Source organism: Bufo bufo, chromosome 11 (genome assembly GCF_905171765.1).
Source record: "Bufo bufo chromosome 11, aBufBuf1.1, whole genome shotgun sequence".
Taxonomy (NCBI): domain Eukaryota; kingdom Metazoa; phylum Chordata; class Amphibia; order Anura; family Bufonidae; genus Bufo; species Bufo bufo.
In genome coordinates, this window is record NC_053399.1 from 94,514,441 (window position 1) to 94,534,197 (window position 19,757).

Below are 19,757 nucleotides of genomic sequence, written 5' to 3' on the forward strand. Positions count from 1 at the left end.
AGCAAAAGGTGTGGCTACTTTGAAGAACCTAGAATATGACATATTTTCTGTTGTTTCACACTTGTTTGTTATGTATATAATTCCACATGTGTTAATTCATAGTTTTGATGCCTTCATAGTCATGAAAATAAAGAAAACACTTTGAATGAGAAGGTGTGTCCAAACTTTTGGTCTGTACTGTATGTGAACATATAAGCTGATCATCTCGTACTACGCCTCTCGTGATATCTTGATTCTAGAGCTAAGGTATGGAAGGACACATCCGTTATATGTTTAGATATTGTTGAACAAGCTCTGTTCCTAAAGGTCTCCACACACATTAAATAAAAGTGGTTTGATGGTTCAACAAAAACATTGAATGAATGATCATCTGGTGAACAATCATTTTACAGACTCGGTCATACACATTTTAGTCAGGATTGGCAGTTGGAGTCGTGCAGATTGGTGATACATGTTCAGTGATGCCGTGTGAAGGACTAATGATCTTTCCCCTAATTTTCTTTCCATTAATGATCTTGATTCTTAATATGAAAGATCTTTTGTCCAACTATCAGATGAAAATTTCAGTACTGGACTTTTGTTCTTTTAAGATGATGATGGTCTATCTTGGGTCAGCTAAAACACTGTTAAATTTTACCCAGCGTATGATTGTTTTGGTTAAAATGATTGAATATTCGAATCACAAATTTTAATCGGGAATATCGCCACTTGGAGAATTCGCAAAGATTTAGAATATAGTGCTATTTATTCGTATTCGTGAATATTCTAGATTTTTTTCATCTGAACCTATGATCCCTCCCTGCTTCTTGCTCGTGGGCCAATGAGAAGGCAGCAAAGTCTTTGTCTGAGCTTAGCAACATCCCTAGTAATCAATAAGAAAGTTGCCGACCCCTTACTATATAAGAACCTCCCCAGCAGCCTAAAATGTGAAGTTGCACGTATTGCGCCAAAATATGCGCATTATTAACTGCCAATTTTCACAATTGCGAATATACTGGAGCACTCTATCTGCATATAAAGCTACTGTAATGTTCTGCCGTGCCAACCATTTTCTCCAGTCTCAGGAAACTCCTAGCAGCTTGAAAAATATAGCAAAAGTGACCCATATTGCACGCGCAATATGCGCATATTACATTGCCGATTTTCGCAATCAAGAATATAAGACGAATATTCTCCAAAATATTCCTGAAATATCGCTAATTCGAATATTGCCCCTGCAGGTCATCACTATTGACTTGTAGCTTCATCACAGGGACACAGATGATCCCAATTATTGCTAAGATTCTAACTGTCAAATCTAATTATATTTTTCACGAACATACAGTATATATTGCTAAAGGCCAGATCCCAGAGGTATATGTCCAAATGCATTCACGGCTTTCCTAACCATCATCATCAAGGTGTTCACTATAGATGCATCCCATGTTTCCGGGATTCTCCTTACTATCTTTAGAATAACACCTGCCAAAGCCAAAAAAGACATACTGTCATGTAAAGTGGATCCGTCAACTACCCCCTTCCCTGTCAAAGGAGTATGTCCCTGCATGTTCTGACATTGTAAGAACTGACAGATCCTATCTAAGGTGGGTTAATGATGGACTGATGATCATTCCTGTTTTTGTCAAGATGGTCTTCAGTCCTGTGAATAAAAATATGCAGTTTAGGGTCCATTTCATAATACTTTAGTACTGGTGGGCAGAAGGGGCAATGAAGTGCGAACCATGTAACCATATAATAAGTGTTGACAGACCTTAAACCAAATGATATTGTTCCTCCAGAATTAGGTACTCATACAACGTGATGTATACAACCAAGGCCGGCGTCAGCACCTAGCATACCCCGGCAAGTGCCGGGCCTACAGCACAGCTGCCAGAGGCCAGAAGAAATGAGCGCTTCCATCAATACAGATGGAAGAGCTCATTGCTGGAGCGCTGGGAGCTGCGGTCCTGTCCCTCACCGCTCAGCTCCCCGCGCTCCTCCCCTCCTTCAGGTTGGCGGCGCTCTGAATGGTGAAGCAGGAAGACTTCTCCCTGCTCCACCACTCAGCCTGCAGGCACGGTACTCTGCATAATCTCCGCCCACACAGTGCTGCAGAGCGATCTGTGCCTGCAGGGAAGAGAGGACTGTGAGCTTCAGGAACGGGACGAGATGAGTAGTTACTGTGTTTTTTAGTTTTTAATACAGAGGGGTCACAGAGGACTTTATTACTATGGAGGGGACACAGAGGACTTTATTACTATGGAGGGGAAACAGAGAACTTTATTACTATGGAGGGGGCACAGAGGACTTTATTACTATGGAGGGGTCACAGAGGTCTTTATTACTATGGAGGGGCACAGAGGACTTTATTACTATGGAGGGGACACAGAGGACTTTATTACTATGGAGGGGGCACAGGGGACTTTATTACTATGGAGGGGGCACAGAGGACTTTATTACTATGCAGGTGACACAGAGGACTTTATTACTATGGAGGAGGATGTTATTACTATAGAGGGGACACATAGGTCTTTATTACTATGGAGGGGCACAGAGAACTTTATTACTATGGAGGGGGCACATAGGACTTTATTACTAATGTGAAGGGGGCACAATGGGCATTTCTACTATGGAGGGGGCACAATTTTTTTTTAAGTATTGGGGGGGGGGGGGGGGGAAAGTCCCAGAGAAATGACCCGCCCCGGGTGCCAAACACCCTAGGCACGCCACTGAAGCAGGGAACTATTTGCTCCCCGCTCCACCATTGAGCTGCCAGCGCTCCACAGCAGCACGATGCCCTCACACATGTCCTGATGATCTGTGTAGGAGGAGGAGTGGGGCAGGCTGGGAATCAGCCTCTGCTCCTCCTACACAGCAGCGCCATGTGTCACAGTATCCTACTGCTGCTGATGGGGAGCGCCGATCATGGGAGGAGCCAGGTGACTGAGGAGAGGAGGATTTATTGGGTTTTTTTTTCCACTTCCTGTGAATGGGGCACATCTGGGCATAACCACTGTGAAGGGGGGACTGGGCACATATTTGGCATATCCACCATAAGAGAGCACATATCTTGGCATATCTACTGTGAAGGGGGCACATATCTTGGCATATCTACTGTGAAGGGGGCACATATCTTGGCATATCTACTGTGAAGGGGGCACATATCTTGGCATATGTACTGTGAGGGGACACATATCTTGCCATATCCACTGTGAGGGGGCACATATCTTGGCATATCTACTATTAAGTGGGCATATCTTGACATATCAACTGTGAGGGGGCACATATTTTGGCATATCTACTGTGAAAGGGGCACATATCTTGGCATATCTACTATGAAGGGGGCACATCTTGGCATATCTACTGTGAGGGAACACATATATGTGAGTAGACCTGAGGGACTGAAACATTTGGTAGTAAATAAAAGTAGGCACATAAGGACTGATTCACATAAATACGCTCTGTGTAAGGTATTTAATCTATAATACATGCAGTTTCATTGCTGTAAGTGCCGTGAAAAATGCCACGAGGTGGCTCACCGAGACTTTATCGCCCAAGGGCCCACATGAACCTGGATCCGGCACATCACATAATCCTCTTCAATTCCTGGCATCATATCTTTTATATTTCCAGGTATCTGTTGATTCTACAATGACTGGTATGAGGGACCTGTAATCTTAAAGGGCTACTCCTATGTTGACATTTATTGCACATCCATTCACTTCTATGAGGGTTCCAAATATAATTAAGTACACTACACTATTTTAGATACTGCCATAGAAGTGAATCGAGAGAACCACGCATGTTCAGCCTCCTCTCCATTCTCAATGCTGTGTTAAACGCAACCACCACTAAGTGGCGCTATTGACATATGCATTCATAGCACTAATATTATACATAATGGATGGTGTATAAACTGTGTGCAATGAGCGTCCCCTAGTTGCTGCAGATGGCAGCTATAACAAACTCCCACTTAGTCATGTATCCTGCCTCTATGGTAGGTAAGCCACCGCTGCCACCACAAGGCAAGAGCATTCATGTAACAAAAAACATACAAAGAAAAGATATTTAAGTGGTGCTACCTTTTGTAGAGAACAACCACACAACTTTATTTTTTATATAAAAAAAAATCTGTAAACAATATTGGAATACTATGGACACCTTCGGGGGCATTTTTAATTATTGGATTTTACTCATTTTTAGTTAAAAATAATTTTTTCATTTTGTCTTTATGAAAAATTGTTTGCCATTTCTGAGATGCAAGAGTTAAAAATCAGTCTATTTTCAAGTTGTCGCTTTCTGTTTTCTTTGACTCTCGTCATCTGACAGTTCATGTGTACCTCTTATCGATGATCTCTTAACCTTATAAACACTCATTATAGCTCAGTTCTTATGAAAGTGTTTATGAGGTCAGGAGATCCGAGATAAGATCAACACATGAACCCTCAGATGACGAGATTCAAATAAAACAAAAAGTGACAGCCTGCAAATCGACTCTTTTAATTTAATACATACCAATTAAAAAAAAGATTATTACCTCAAAATGAGTGAAATGCAATTACAAAAAAAATGCCTTTGAAGATGTCCATAGCCTTTATACCTAGCAATCAGGTTGTCAGTGCTGATTGATTGTATTATATGTGGTTATGCTTCTAGAGGAGAATCCAGTCTTGAGGCAGCATGCGGTGGATCATGTTGTGATCTTTTCTCATCAACTCATGGACATTATGGGCTGTGTATTAGGGATCTGTACAGAACCAATCTTGGATTTTCTCATCAGCATGAGTCCTAAAAGTTGGCCATACACACCAGCCAAGCCAAAGCCACTGACAGAAACATGGGCTCTCTCCCATCTTTCCATTGAAAATGCTTCCTTGGCCAAGCCGACCGTGACTGTCCATTAGGGTGGTCAGAGCCATCTATGCTGTGTGACCACCTGTAGTCTATGCTTCTTGAACTTCTAGAGCATCATGAAATTTCTCATCATCTCCATTATCATTTGTTTCATCACAAGGATCTGTAAGTAAAAAAAAAAATTCACGAAAAACATAATCTACTACATTTTAATAGGGTTTTCAAAAACAAAAAATTTGGATATGGTCTGACATGGTGGGTCTGCAGCTGACATGGCCGAAATCCACAGCAGCGAAATCCACACCAAAATTTGCTGAATTTGCAACAGGTTTTGATGCGTAAATGCTGCAGAGTTCACCTTATGTATTGAGGGAAAATTTCAAGCATGAGAACGGCAAGGGATTGGTGAGGTGGATATGACTTAGTTTATTATTTTATATCATTTAAAAAAAAAAAAAAGAGTTCAATCTGTCACATCATTTTCATCTATACCACGAACAGCATCGCCCCACAAAAGTTTGCAAACAGTTTACAAACATACCTGTGTCGACTTTGGTCCATGTCCAGAAAAAGTACTTTTGTTCTGTTGAAAAAATGGCTCCCAAGTACCCGGTTGGGCGGGTTTGCAGTTCCAAGTGCCCAAAGCAAAGAGGGGAGGGGTGCTTTAGCTGTTCATATCTTGGGATAGGTAGAAGCGATATGAGCCTGGTCCTGTTTGAAAGCTGGCATTCCATGCTTTCAAACAATACCAGAATTACAGCATTATATCAACATAAGAAGTGAATGCAGCTGAAAGTAAAAAGTAAAAGCAGGTTTCACTGCTTTCATTCCCTACTCAATTTCTAACAGCTATATCTTCAGATGTAGTCGGTATAATGCTGTGAGTCTGGTATTGTTTGAAAGCATAGAAACATGTATTTCATATCTCTAGCTGCTACAAACCCCAAGATATGAGAAGCTAAAGCAGCCCTCCCCTCTTCTAAAGTCTGATTTTCTTTGGGCACAGGGAACAGCAAAGCCCATCCACCCGGGCACTTGGGAGCCATTTTCAGCAGAATAAAAGCACTTTTTCTGGACATGGAATAAACACACAAAGTACACACAGGTATGTTTGGAATGTGTTTTCAAACTTCTGTTGGGCAATGTTGTTAGTTATATTGGTGAAAATGAGGTGACAGATTCCCTTTAGGCAGAGGATTTGCCATTGAAGAGTTTGGGGAAACTGGGTGAAACTCTTAATGAAAGCTGTAATGGCAGCCATATTGGATAGTAGACGAGAAATGGATGAATACGGCCTCTAGTCAAATTAAAACAACGACCTACAAATAGCGAAGCCAAGAGGTACAAATGCAAAAAATATATATGCTTTATTGAATAACATGATTTCATACATAAAAGACGTTATATTATAAAGAGGTAGCAGCAGGAAAAAAACACCATCCCAGTGGTACACTGCGCTAAAAATAATAACATGGTGAAAATCATTAATAAAGCTCTATAACATGTGGCAGAGTCTCCTATGTTATATGCAATCAATATCTCTCTGTGGGACAAAAGAGTCACTGCAGGAGATGGTGACAGCAGTCAGACCCGCGGATATAGCCAAAACATGTGAGGCCCAAGTGGAGCCGTGGCATCTTGCAGACTATTGACCATTAAAAACAAATGATAGTTATGTAAGAGGAGACTCACCAAGAAAGGTAGTCTATCCAAACCGGGATAGCGTTTCCCCAACGCGCGTTTCGGCGTGCCTTCGTCAGGGGGTAGCGCCATCACCGTGGATCATAGGTTATAGAGGCCTCTCCTCCAATAAGGTTGCATTCACAGTATCTTCAATCACTAAGGTATTTTAGTGACCTGGATGTTCGGCGGCAAGGACCTGATGGACGTAATCTGGCATGTGATCCTCGTACCGCCCATGACACGTGATGTCTCACGTCATGTGGCTGGCCGATGTCAAGACGCCAGGTGGGAGCTGCCTCGCACCGTCTCTTGCATCATCTGCACACATCACAGGGGAAGAAAACCGGAGCGAACAAGCGCTCTATGGTACTGCCATACAGGATATCTCTCCCGTATACGCCTATTTGGCATATTATACCACCTCTCACTTATACATAATTACAATGTGTACATTAATTATAAGACATGAAACAACCCAATATTATGGAGAATAAGGGTGTTCATTCTGTACATAAGTTAGTGTAAAATTCCCCCATTTCCTTCCCCCCCTCCTCCCCTTCCCTAGTCACCATCCACTCACGCATTTTCTTGCATTTTCATGAGTTGTTGATCAGCTCTTGATTTATTATTTTTGTTAGTATAAATGAGCACCCCATTAGTCTTTTATTTCACGGTTTCAAATACATCAATCTTTCACCACCCATAATGCCTTTGGGTGTAAAATGTCATACACTTTGCATATTCAGTTATTCCCAGTTATCTATATGTATCATAGATTGTTCACTTGCGGTATTTTCACATCACATATATATTCGAAGTTCACGTCACACTGTATCACCATTTATAACGGAGAGTACTAATTTGAGCTTTCTTCATTATTATACACTGCTCAAAAAAATAAAGGGAACACAAAAATAACACATCCTAGATCTGAGTTAATTAAATATTCTTCTGAAATACTTTGTTCTTTACATAGTTGAATGTGCTGACAACAAAATCACACAAAAATAGAAATCAAATTTTTCAACCCATGGAGGTCTGGATTTGGAGTCACACTCAAAATTAAAGTGGAAAAACACACTACAGGCTGATCCAACTTTGATGTAATGTCCTTAAAACAAGTCAAAATGAGGCTCAGTAGTGTGTGTGGCCTCCACGTGCCTGTATGACCTCCCTACAACGCCTATGCATGCTCCTGATGAGGTGGCGGACGGTCTCCTGAGGGATCTCCTCCCAGACCTGGACTAAAGCATCTGCCAACTCCTGGACAGTCTGTGGTGCAACGTGACGTTGGTGGATAGAGCGAGACATGATGTCCCAGATGTGCTCAATTGGATTCAGGTCTGGGGAACGGGCGGGCCAGTCCATAGCATCAATGCCTTCGTCTTGCAGGAACTGCTGACACACTCCAGCAACATGAGGTCTAGAATTGTCTTGCATTAGGAGGAACCCAGGGCCAACCGCACCAGCATATGGTCTCACAAGGGGTCTGAGGATCTCATCTCGGTACCTAATGGGAGTCAGGCTACCTCTGGTGAGCACATAGAGGGCTGTGCGGCCCTCCAAAGAAATGCCACCCCACACCATTACTGACCCAATGCCAAACCGGTCATGCTGGAGGATGTTGCAGGCAGCAGAACGTTCTCCACGGCGTCTCCAGACTCTGTCACGTCTGTCACATGTGCTCAGTGTCACATGTGCTCAGGGTGCCAGTGGCGAATTTGCCAATCTTGGTGTTCTCTGGCAAATGTCAAACGTCCTGCATGGTGTTGGGCTGTAAGCACAACCCCCACCTGTGGACGTCGGGCCCTCGTATCAACCTCATGGAGTCTGTTTCGGACCGTTTGAGCAGACACATGCACATTTGTGGCCTGCTGGAGGTCATTTTGCAGGGCTCTGGCAGTGCTCCTCCTGTTCCTCCTTGCACAAAGGCGGAGATAGCGGTCCTGCTGCTGGGTTGTTGCCCTCCTACGGCCTCCTCCACGTCTCCTGATGTACTGGCCTGTCTCCTGGTAGCGCCTCCATGCTCTGGACACTACGTTGACAGACACAACAAACCTTCTTGCCACAGCTCGCATTGATGTGCCATCCTGGATAAGCTGCACTACCTGAGCCACTTGTGTGGGTTGTAGACTCCGTCTCATGCTACCACTAGAGTGAAAGCACCGCCAGCATTCAAAAGTGACCAAAAGATCAGCCAGGAAGCATAGGAACTGAGAAGTGGACTGTGATCACCACCTGCAGAACCACTCCTTTATTGGGGGTGTCTTGCTAATTGCCTGTAATTTCCACCTGTTGTCTATCCCATTTGCACAACAGCATGTGAAATTCATTGTCACTCAGTGTTGCTTCCTAAGAGGACAGTTTGATTTCACAGAAGTGTGATTGACTTGGAGTTACATTGTGTTGTTTAAGTGTTCCCTTTATTTTTTTGAGCAGTGTATATGCATACATATTTTTCATTTGGATATTCTTATAATGAAATATGTTTTTTGCACTAATAATTGTTTTATTACATTTTACCATGAAATATACTCCCTGTGCACTTTATATTTATATTTATTCACATTATGTGCAATCATGTATTATGAAGTTCTTTTATAATTATGTATTGTGAGATTTTATATAATATATCGATCTGTATGTATTTTAATATCAATTGATGTACAGAATGAATATGTATATATTATATTATATTATATAATAATGGGTTGCACTATTTTATACATTGTTGTTATTAGTTATATTAGGTATTATGAGATCCTGTACAATATATTCACCTGTATGGAATTTTACACTAACCCATGTAGAGAATGAACACCCTTATACTCCATAATATTGGGTTGTTTTATGTCTTATAATTAATGTACACATTGTAATTATGTAAGTGAGAGGTGGTATAATATTGTCACGGCTGAGGATGGGGGAAATCCTCAGCCGTGCAATGCCAGATGCTGTAGGCCTACTCGGCCAGGAGAACAGGATAGGGAGCAGGTCACCTCCTAACAGCGTCCCTACCCTGACCCTAACTCCTAACTGCATGGGCCGACCTTAAAGGTAGGAGGACCCATGCGCAGGAACCTCGGATCCCTAACTCACCCTCCGTCCGGTCCCTGCGCTAGGAGTCAGGGTAAGACGACCTACTCCTCCTAGACGCGGAGGAGCAGGAGTCTCACTGGCCAAGCTGTTGGGAAAAAGGGGAACACAAACAGTTTTACGGGTATGGCAGGCAAACTAGAAGTTCCTCCAACCTGCCACAGCCTTGCTGACTGGATCCCTGAGCCACAGGAATCCAGAACCGTAAACTGCACAAAAGTGACAAGGAAGGTCCCAACAGAACATCACACACAACATGACATACAAGAAGCATAAACATAAACTTAAATCTAAATCTATGACCACAGTGGTGGCTCTCACAGGCAGATGGAAAAACACAGGAGGCTGCTATCAGCAAGCATGCTGAAGCAACCTCCTGAGCCCTGCCACAGAGAGAGGTTATATAGGCCCAAAGTGGCCACACCCAAAGGAAGGACACACCCAGTGACATCACACACACACTGGGAAGGGAGTTAACCCTACACACCACAGAAGGGAAACTCACAAAAAGGAAAAGTGTCCAACAGATCACACTGTGGCCGTTGCCGCAAGCAACGACATGGGTGGCACACGTGTCCAGGGAATCAGCCCGAAGGCCGGGACACTGCCACCACATGTACATAATACCACCTAAGGTTGCCACGGGTAACCACAGTGCGGGGAATGATGTCCGTGCGCACACAAACATAAAACACAGTGCACACCAGACATACAAACGTGCATCCACAACAACTCCCCGGGAACCGCACACAAGGCTGTTGTCCGCGGCAACCGCACCGAGGCCAACTACATAATGCCTCAGCTGCGGTTGAAACAACAACCAAAACCGCGGGCAACTGTATGCGACTCCCAAGGAGTCACGACCATAACCGTGGCCGTGACAAATATGCCAAGTAGGCGTTTACGAGAGATATCCTGTATGGCAGTACCATAGAGCGCTTGTTCGCTCCGATTTTCTTCCCCTGTGATGTGTGCAGATGATGCACGAGACGGCGCGTGGCACCTCCCACCTGGCGTCTTGACGTCGGCCAGCCACATGACGTGAGACGTCACGTGTCATGGGCGGTACAAGGTGACGCCGGCTGGGGGAAGGATCACATGCCAGATTACGTCCATCAGGTCCTTGCCGCCGAACATCCAGGTGACTAAAATACCTTAGTGATTGAAGATACTGTGAATGCAACCTGATTGGAGAAGAGACCTTTATAACCTATGATCCACGGTGATGGCGCTACCCCCTGACGAAGGCACACCGAAACGCGCATTGGGGTAACGCCATCTCGGTTTGGATACACTACCTTTCTTGGTGAGTCTCCTCTTACATGACTATCATTTGTTTTTTATGGTCAATAGTCTGCAAGATGCCACGGCTCCACTTGGGCCTCACATGTTTTGGCTATATCTGCAGGTCTGACTGCTGTCACCATCTCCTCCAGTGACGCTTTTGTCCCACAGAGAGATATTGATTGCATATAACATAGGAGACTCTGCCACATGTTATAGAGCTTTATTAATGATATTCACCAACCATGTTATTATTTTTAGCGTAGTGTACCACTGGGATGGTGTTTTTTTCCTGCTTCTACCTATTTGTAATATAACGTATTTTATGTATGAAATCATGTTATTCAATAAAGCATATATATTTTTTGCATTTGTACCTCTTGGCTTTGCTATTTGTAGGTCGTTGTTTTGTTAAAGGAGCTGGTACTCTTCTGTACTTTCTAGCTGTTGACCCCCTTTATCTTGCCGCAATATGTGTTGTATTGACTCATTGTAGTTTTGGCATGGGGGCCAACGTTGGTCTTATATCGGTATCAAATTAAAACAAGTAGATCATTCAGAGACCTACATTAACAGGGAACTTTTTAGGAGGAAATGTTGGTAAGAATTATGCATTACCTGTAGGGCTTGGGCTGGGGCTTTTCTGATGAAGTTTTGTCTCCAGATCCAACGTATCTTCTGAATGGGAAATTAGAGTAAATCAATTAGAAAAATTCATAAACACACCTTATCATATATTCTACAGACACTGAACACATACACAGATAGACAAAATCATAAAGAAAATACTGGTTCATCAAAGTCATCAGAGAATTTTTTTACCACATGCAGTACCCCTTAAAGCCTTTTGGTGTCTCCAAGAGCAAAGTTGCAGCTCTTGATTACACAGCAGTCTCTGTGTCTTTTAGAGTTCAAAGACCAGAAACTGATGAATAGAAAACACGGAATTAAACAGTAAAATCGGTGGGTGTTTAGCAGAAAAAAAAATTGTCTATGGAGTGTCTCCCACATTCCTCAACTTTACAGTGCTGCACCGACCAACATGCACTAGTGCAGCTGGTTGCATTCTGAATATTGGATAGCAGAGATAAGAAATGGCTGAACAGAGGAGCCTTTATCAAAATTAAAACAAGAAAATCATTTAGAGACATATAATCAAGGGGACTTTTTAGGAGGAAATGCTGGTAAGAATAAGACATTACCTTGAGGGCTTAGGTTGGAGACTTTCGGATGAAGTTTGTTCTCCTCCTCAGACAAACCTTCTGAATGGCAAATTACAATAAATTAATTAAAATAACTCATAAATATACCTTATAATATTTTACACACAGACAAAAGGCCTGGATTTTTTTCGGACTGGGAAGGAAGGTTGGTAGTGGGACCTCCCCAGTCCACCCCCATTCCAGGGCAGGTTTTCCCCCTAGCCTGAGGGATCCTCAGGTGTAGCCAGCTGGGATCGTTAGGGGGAAATAAAGCACCTCCCAGGCTGTCAGTCAGAGGGGAGTTATGCCTGGAAGAAGTCTGGGAAGCTGGCTAGAGACGCCGGATTCTCTGTGTCTGACCTGCCCTTAATAGGTGATCTACTAACCTGTATTAGTTAGAACCCAGACAGGCAGGAGCTTATTTTGTTTGATTTATGTTTTGTGATGCTGGATCTACACGGCACCCAGTGAAATATAACTGGAGTTTATTGTAAATTGCCGGAGTGTCATAAAATAAAGCATCAAGTTGGACTTTAATCCTGTTGTCTGCAAACAAATCTGTCACCGCCGCCCTGTTTGAGAGAGCAACCCCTTACAAATAGAGTAAAATTACAGCTCTTGATTATATTGCAATCTCTGTGACTTTTAGAGTTCAAGGACCAGAAACCACTGAATAGAACATTATAAAGAAGAATATAAAGTTAAACAGAAAAATTGGTGGGCCCAAATCAAGCCTTTGGAGGCTCTACCACATTCCTGGAGTTCACAATGATGGACTGACCAACATAGACTAGTGCAGATGTATTAAACTGAAGCTAGAGTGCTGAATACTGATCATCAGGGCCATAGCTCTAGGGCAGTGATGGCTAACCTCCGGCACTCCAGCTGTGGTGAGACTACGACTCCCAGCATGCTCCATTCATTTCTATGGAGTTCTGTGAACAGCCAAGCAAGTGTGCATCCTGGGAGTTGTAGTTTTACCACAGCTGGAGTGCCGGAGGTTAGCCATCACAGCTTTAGGGGATGCAGAGGTAATAGTTGAACCCGGTCCTGGTGCATGAGGGATCCAAAGGGCAGCCTCATAAAACAATAGTATTATAAATGGCACAAGATCGGTAGTGTCCTTTATCATCAACTTCATCATTGTTGCTTGTGTTGGGGATTTCAGTACGATCTTTATGAGCAAGTAAGTACATATTACACATGTTGTGCAATCTTACGTTTCAGAATTGTTGATCATTCGGCAACCTTGGGACTATGAATCATTGGGATGTTACTGTATATAGGGATATTTTTTTTTGTATGGGGACATTCATTCAAATAATCATCAGCTCATCAGTCTCTTCTTCATTCACCCACATTAACTGGGCAAAATATGACCTACCTGGGTCGCTTCTTGTTTTTCTTACTTGAACTTTCTTCTGGGATGATAAAGAAAAAATCTATGAGATATCTTACAGCATATAAAAAATAATTCTATCATTTCATTGTATTGTCTCTACTACTGTTTTCTTAGGAATTGCCCGTTAGTATCTTGGCATGGAGATAATTGGGCAGATCCTCGCTAATAAGCATTCATAGGAATTCTCGTTAGTGATGATCTGACTGCCGGTGATTACACAATTACTCGTTCATCGGACAATCGTAATTTTTAAGCAGCCTAAAAAAATCGTTTGCCGGCAGCAGATCATGCAGTCTAAACACTCTCTGCTGCCGGCAAATAATGATTAGCGATCACTGCTCCCCATACTGTGAAGGAGATCACTGCATGTAATACTGATGAGCAGGCGATTGTCAGGAGGGAACGCGCCCTTCCTGACAATCTTCAGCTTCATCTGCAGGTCTAATACAGGCCTTTCTGCCTTAAAATGATATCTGATCTTTTGTTAAAGTCTGGAGGACATGTTTGTGTGTAAGTCTAGCAACTGTGCCGTGATGAATGGTTGGCCATGTTGGTGGTATGTTGACTTGTGCTGACAACCTCTTGTAGTCAGAAGAGCCTTAAATGTAGAGATAATAGAAAGAAGGCAGAAAAGATTGCTCGATTTATTTATTTTCTTTATATAAACGGTATGTACTAGTTTGCAGCCGACTTAAGGCAAATTGGCAAGTTTGCACATAACTTTGATTCACACTTCTTCTGTAGATCTATGTGTTTCCATGGTTACAGACTACAAACAAGCCTTGGGTGTAGTCAGATCATGTAGTTATCTTCTCCTCTCTTTTAAATGTCTCCTCTTCTACTGTCTGTAGGTTGCCAAGAAGAAGGAAGAATGACGGAGAAACATGTATCAGCGTGGGAGCTGTATACACAAAATGTAACAGATTTTGCAAATAGTTTTGTTTGACACTTCTTATACAGATCTATGTGTCTCCATGGTTACAGACCACAAACCAGCCTTGTGTGTAGTCAGATCATGTAGTTATCTGCTCTTCTTTTTAAATGTCTCTTCTTCTACTGTCTGTAGGTTTCCAAGAAGAAGGAAGGATAAGAGATAAATATGTGTATTGACATGAGAGCTGTATACACAAAATGTAAGAGATTTTGCAAATAGTTTTGATTCACACTTATTATGCAGATCTATGTGTCTCCATGGTTACAGACTACAAACAAACCCTGTGTGTAGTCAGATCATGTACTTATCTGCTACTCCCTTTCAACTGTCTCCTCTTCTACTGTATGTAGGTTACCAAGAACAAGAGACAAGCACAAGGGAGAAATAAATGCATCTGCATAGGACCTGATTACACAAAACGTAAGAGATATTTAACCAGTTTCTTCATATTTTATTTGTAATGTGTTGAAGCAATAAAAATTGTTTCGAAAAAAGACAAAAATTAGATTGAGTGGTGGATATGATCTTTTACCATGGGTTTGTACCCAAGTTGAGGTTACAGGGCAAAAAAAATGATAAAATAATCTTGAACCAAATTCATACATACTTTTGATTTAAAGCACCATATCATCCTCCACTTCGTGAATGCTACTTCTGCCAATATCACCAACAGCACCAATACAACAATCACTGATGCAACCACCCCATATATCCAGTCAGAAGCTCTTTCTTCTAAAAAAAAAAAAAAGAACATTAAATGCAATCAGACAGGAAAAGAACATTTTCCGTCAAGAGAACGAACAGGAAGCAAAAAGAACAAAAAAAACAATATCCAAAGATAATGAATTAAATTAGAAAATCATAAAGCCTGGGTATATACATTTGTCAATCATCACTTCCTGTCATTTGAGGAACATCATGAAGGTATACGCTTACTTTTGTTCATTGTTAAAGGATAAATCTTCCGGGCATTTTAATCATTTAAAAAAAAAAAAGATTCCCTTGTAGCTCCCATTACAATGCTTCCCAAGTCTCTGGCCATAGTGGTGACCTGCCTCAGAAGATCCATGGCTGATTGGTCATTTCCTGCCTGTTGAGAGGGACCAGGAAGCAAAGACTGGCAGGGACCGTGAAGTATCAGAATGTGAGCAGCAAGGAATTAGTAATGTATAGTGACTATTGGCTTATTTTAATAGGAAACCTCTTACTAAAAGCCAAGACCTGCCCAGATTAATTGACGTTCAAATTTATATCTTTCCCAAACTGCATTATGGTCCAAGACATGATAACCAAAAATCTCCTCCAGTACCTTACTTGAACATGGCTTATTATGAGTAAATCTGTTTCTGTCCTTTGGTTTTCACCATCATAGAGGAGAAGTACGTTCTATAACAAGACACTGGCTTACTACTCGTTGTCCTCTATGTGGCTGGCTCTCTACTGCTGGGTTGTGAGAATATAACTCCTGCTGAAAGTACCTGTGACTTCACCAATGCCCTGTATGCCTTGAGCTTTATAAGGATCCTTCCCACACCACTTGGGCCTTGAGAAATAAGATCCATTTGGTTACATTGTGCCTCTGTGTTTGTTTGTTCATGCTGATCATGGCTATGACTAGCTTGTTTTCTTATCTGCTACCTGTTCCGACCATTGCCTGATCTCCGCTTACAGCTGGCCTTGCTCCAGCTCACTACACTCCCAGCCTACTGACTTGGTATCTCAATTAAAGAACTTCTGCTTATCTACATGTCCACACTTTTTATAGAGATTACTCCAAGGTAAGAGAACTAGAGATTCCCTTGAGGAGGAAAGTTCACAATTCCTTGTGGACTCTAAGATTAAAGAACACAAATTCCCTTAGCCTCTGTTCTCCGGTTTAGCCCTAAATTGAATCAATTAGTGACTTATTCAGTCTATGTTTCCAATCAACCACTGATGTGCCTTCTTTCATATTCTCCCTAAGGCGTGTTGATATATCTTTGAAACCTCACTCATTATTATTATTATTATTATTTATTATTAAAGCGCCATTCATTCCATAGCGCTGTACATATGATAAGCGGTGCACATACATAATACAGACAAGTGCACTAAGCAGGAACAAGACGAGTTACAGACTGGTACAGAAGGAGAGAGGGCGCTGCCCGTGAGGGCTTACAATCTACATGGTATGGGAGAAGGACACAGTAGGTGCGGGTTAAGTTGGTCATGGCGGTATAGAGGCAGCAGGGTCACGGGTTGTAGGCTTGTCTGAAGAGGTGGGTTTTCAGGTTTCTTTTGAAGGATTCCACTGTAGGTGAGAGTCTGATATGTTGGGGTAGCGAGTTCCAGAGTATGGGGGATGCGCAGGAGAAATCTTGGAGTCGATTGTGGGAAGAGGCAATAAGAGGAGAGGAGAGAAGGAGGTCTTGTGAGGATCGGAGAGTGCGTGTGGGGATGTATCGGGAAAGTAGCTCAGAGATGTAGGGAGGGGACAGGTTATGGACGGCCTTCTATGTATTTGTTAGACTTTGAAGTGAATTCGTTGGGCAATGGGGAGCCAGTGAAGGGATTGGCAGAGGGGAGAGGCAGAGGAGTAATAGGATGAGAGGTGGATTAGTCGGGCAGCAGAGTTGAGGATAGATTGGAGGGGTGCGAGAGTGCTAGATGGAAGGCCACAGAGGAGAATGTTGCAGTAGTCTAGGCGGGAGATAATGAGGGCATGTACAAGCATTTTCGCAGATTCAAAGTTAAGGACAGCACGGATGCGGGAGATGTTTTTGAGTTGGAGGCGGCAGGTGGTGGAAAGGGCTTGGATGTGCGGTCGGAAGGAAAAGGCAGAATCCAAGGTCACTCCAAGGCAGCCGGCTTTGTTGACTGGGGAGAGTGTGCAGCCATTGATCATGATAGATAGGTCTGTTGGGGGGGTTGAACAAGATGGAGGAAAGATGATGAATTCTGTCTTATCCATGTTAAGTTTAAGAAAGCAACAGGAGAAGAAGGAGGATATAGAAGGTAGACATTGTGGGATTCTTGATAGTAAGGTGGTGATGTCTGGACCAGAGAGGTAGATTTGTGTGTCGTCAGCGTAGGAGTGATACTGAAAGCCATGGGACTCTATGAGCTGTCCCAGGCCAAAAGTGTAGATAGAGAAGAGCAGGGGTCCTAGGACAGAGCCTTGCGGGACACCAACAGAGAGGGAATGAGACGAGGAGGTGGTGCGGGAGTGGGAGACGCTAAACATCCGGTCTGTGAGGTATGATGTGATCCAGGAGAGGGCCAGGTCAGTGATGCCAAGAGATGAGAGAGTTTGCAACAGAAGGGAGTGGTCAACAGTGTCGAAGGCAGAGGACAGATCAAGGAGAAGGAGGACAGAGTATTGTTTCTTGGTTTTGGCTGTCAGTAGGTCATTGGTGACTTTGGTAAGGGCAGTCTCGGTCGAGTGGTGGGGTCGGCAGCCAGATTGTAGGCGGTCAAAGAGGGAGCAGGAGGAGAGGTGGGAGGACAGTTCTGAATGGACATGTTGTTCAAGTAGCTTTGAGGCATACGGAAGAAGTGATATGGTGCCATAACTGGACAAGGAAGATGGGTCAAGTGAAGGCTTTTTGAGGATGGGTGTAATGGTAGCATGTTTAAAAGCAGAGGGGAAGACACCAGAGTTTAGTGATATGTTGAAGAGATGAGTTAGGGCTGGGATAAACACTGTGGTGAGGTTAGGGATGAGGTGGGATGGGATTGGGTCAAGTGCACAGGTGGTCAGATGAGATTTGGAGAGTAGAGTGGAGAGTTTTTCTTCTGTAATGGTGGAGAAGCGGGTTTTGGGAGAGGACTGAGCAGTTGTGTAGAGGGTCTGTGGGGACTGTGCAGTAAAGCTTTCTCTGATGTGGACTATCTTTTGTTTGAAATATTTGGCAAAGTCCTCAGCTGAGAAGAGTGGAGAGGGTGGGGGCACTGGGGGACGGAGAAGGGAGTTAAAAGTGCTAAAAAGTTGTTTAGGGCTGTGTGACAGGGAAGATATGAGAGATGAGAAGTAGGCCTGTTTTGCATCAGTGAGTGAAGATTTGAATATGAGAAGGGATTGCTTGTATGCAGTGAAATGATCTTTAGAATGGGATTTCTTCCATCGCCGCTCAGCAGCACTGGAAGCTTGTCTGAGTTTTTTGGTCAGGTTGGTGTGCCAGGGTTGTCTGTTGATTTTCCGGATTTTGTTGTGTGTGAGGGGGGCAACAGTGTCGAGAGCGGTACTTATTATGGTGTTATATAGGGTGGTAGCAGCATCTGGGTCTTGGAGGCAACAGATGGTAGAGAGTGGGAGAAGAGAGTCAGAAAGCAAGTGAAAGTCGAGATGTTTGAGGTTCCTGCGGGGGTGTGCTAGTGTGTGGACCGGGGGAGCTGCAGAAGAGACCAGTGAAGAGAAGGTGAGTAGGTTGTGGTTGGATAGGGGGAGAGGCGAATTAGAAAGGTTAGATAGGGAGCAGAGGCGGGTAAAGATCAGATCCAGAGTGTGACCATCTCTGTGGGTGGGAGCTGAAGACCACTGTGATAGGCCGAAGGAGGAAGAGAGTGACAGGAGTTTAGAGGCGGCCGAGTGGCAGGTGTCAATAGGGATGTTGAAGTCACCCATGATGATAGTGGGGATGTCGGCAGAAAGAAAGTGTAGTAGCCAGGTGTTAAAGTGGTCAAGAAAGATGGTGGCTGGGCCTGGAGGGCGGTAAATGACTGCTACTTGAAGGTTGGAGGGAGAGTAGATGCGAACAGAGTGTACTCATCTAGACAGATCCTTGATATGTGCTGAGGACATCAAAAAGACTGAAACAGATCAGTCCATAGATAGGTATCACTTGTTAGCTTATACCCAAATCACATTCTAAGATTTATTCTGAGACATTCCTGGATGTTCCTCCATTCAAAAGAGCTATTGGCAGTAACAAGAGACTGGCTATTATCAAGAAGAGCAACCTACTTTTCTTCAGTAGTACATTAAATGAATTTGAAACTTACCAGAAATGTGTAGGTAGTAAATTATTTGATAGTTCTTCATGTCTGATAGAAGTATATCAGCTTTATATTCTCCTTGGTCTTCTATTGTTAAACTCTGTAAGACTAGCGATCCATCATTGGTGCTCCTCAGTTTTCCCTTATAACTATTTACTCGGATGGTAACATCTTCTTTTGGCTTGGTGGTAGCAAAATTGGTCCCATTTTTGACCCATTGGATGTCTCGTATTTCACTTTCTTTATTGGTATTGACTACTAGAGTTGCCTCTTTTCCAAGTACAGCAGATATATTCTTTGTTTCCAATAATACAACTAAGAAAGTAGGCAAAATTTTACAGAAAAAACA

At 43.0% G+C, this 19,757-nt stretch overlaps 1 protein-coding gene across 2 annotated transcripts in view; it reads right to left on the reverse strand.

Moving 5' to 3' along the window:
- Window positions 1-4,043: 4,043 nt before the first annotated feature.
- Window positions 4,044-19,757, reverse strand: part of LOC120981962 — a 50,553-nt gene continuing 34,839 nt past the window's right edge. The window contains exons 4-9 of one of the 2 annotated variants that reach the window (XM_040411778.1): window positions 19,415-19,723; window positions 15,042-15,166; window positions 13,483-13,519; window positions 12,099-12,158; window positions 11,515-11,574; window positions 4,044-4,996 (exon numbers count right to left, since the gene is read on the reverse strand). In XM_040411778.1, the coding sequence (XP_040267712.1) occupies window positions 4,923-4,996; window positions 11,515-11,574; window positions 12,099-12,158; window positions 13,483-13,519; window positions 15,042-15,166; window positions 19,415-19,723 (665 nt within the window). In that variant the 3' untranslated portion in view covers window positions 4,044-4,922. The remainder of the gene's footprint in view (window positions 4,997-11,514; window positions 11,575-12,098; window positions 12,159-13,482; window positions 13,520-15,041; window positions 15,167-19,414; window positions 19,724-19,757) is intronic. The other variant, XM_040411777.1, reaches the window with a different exon arrangement.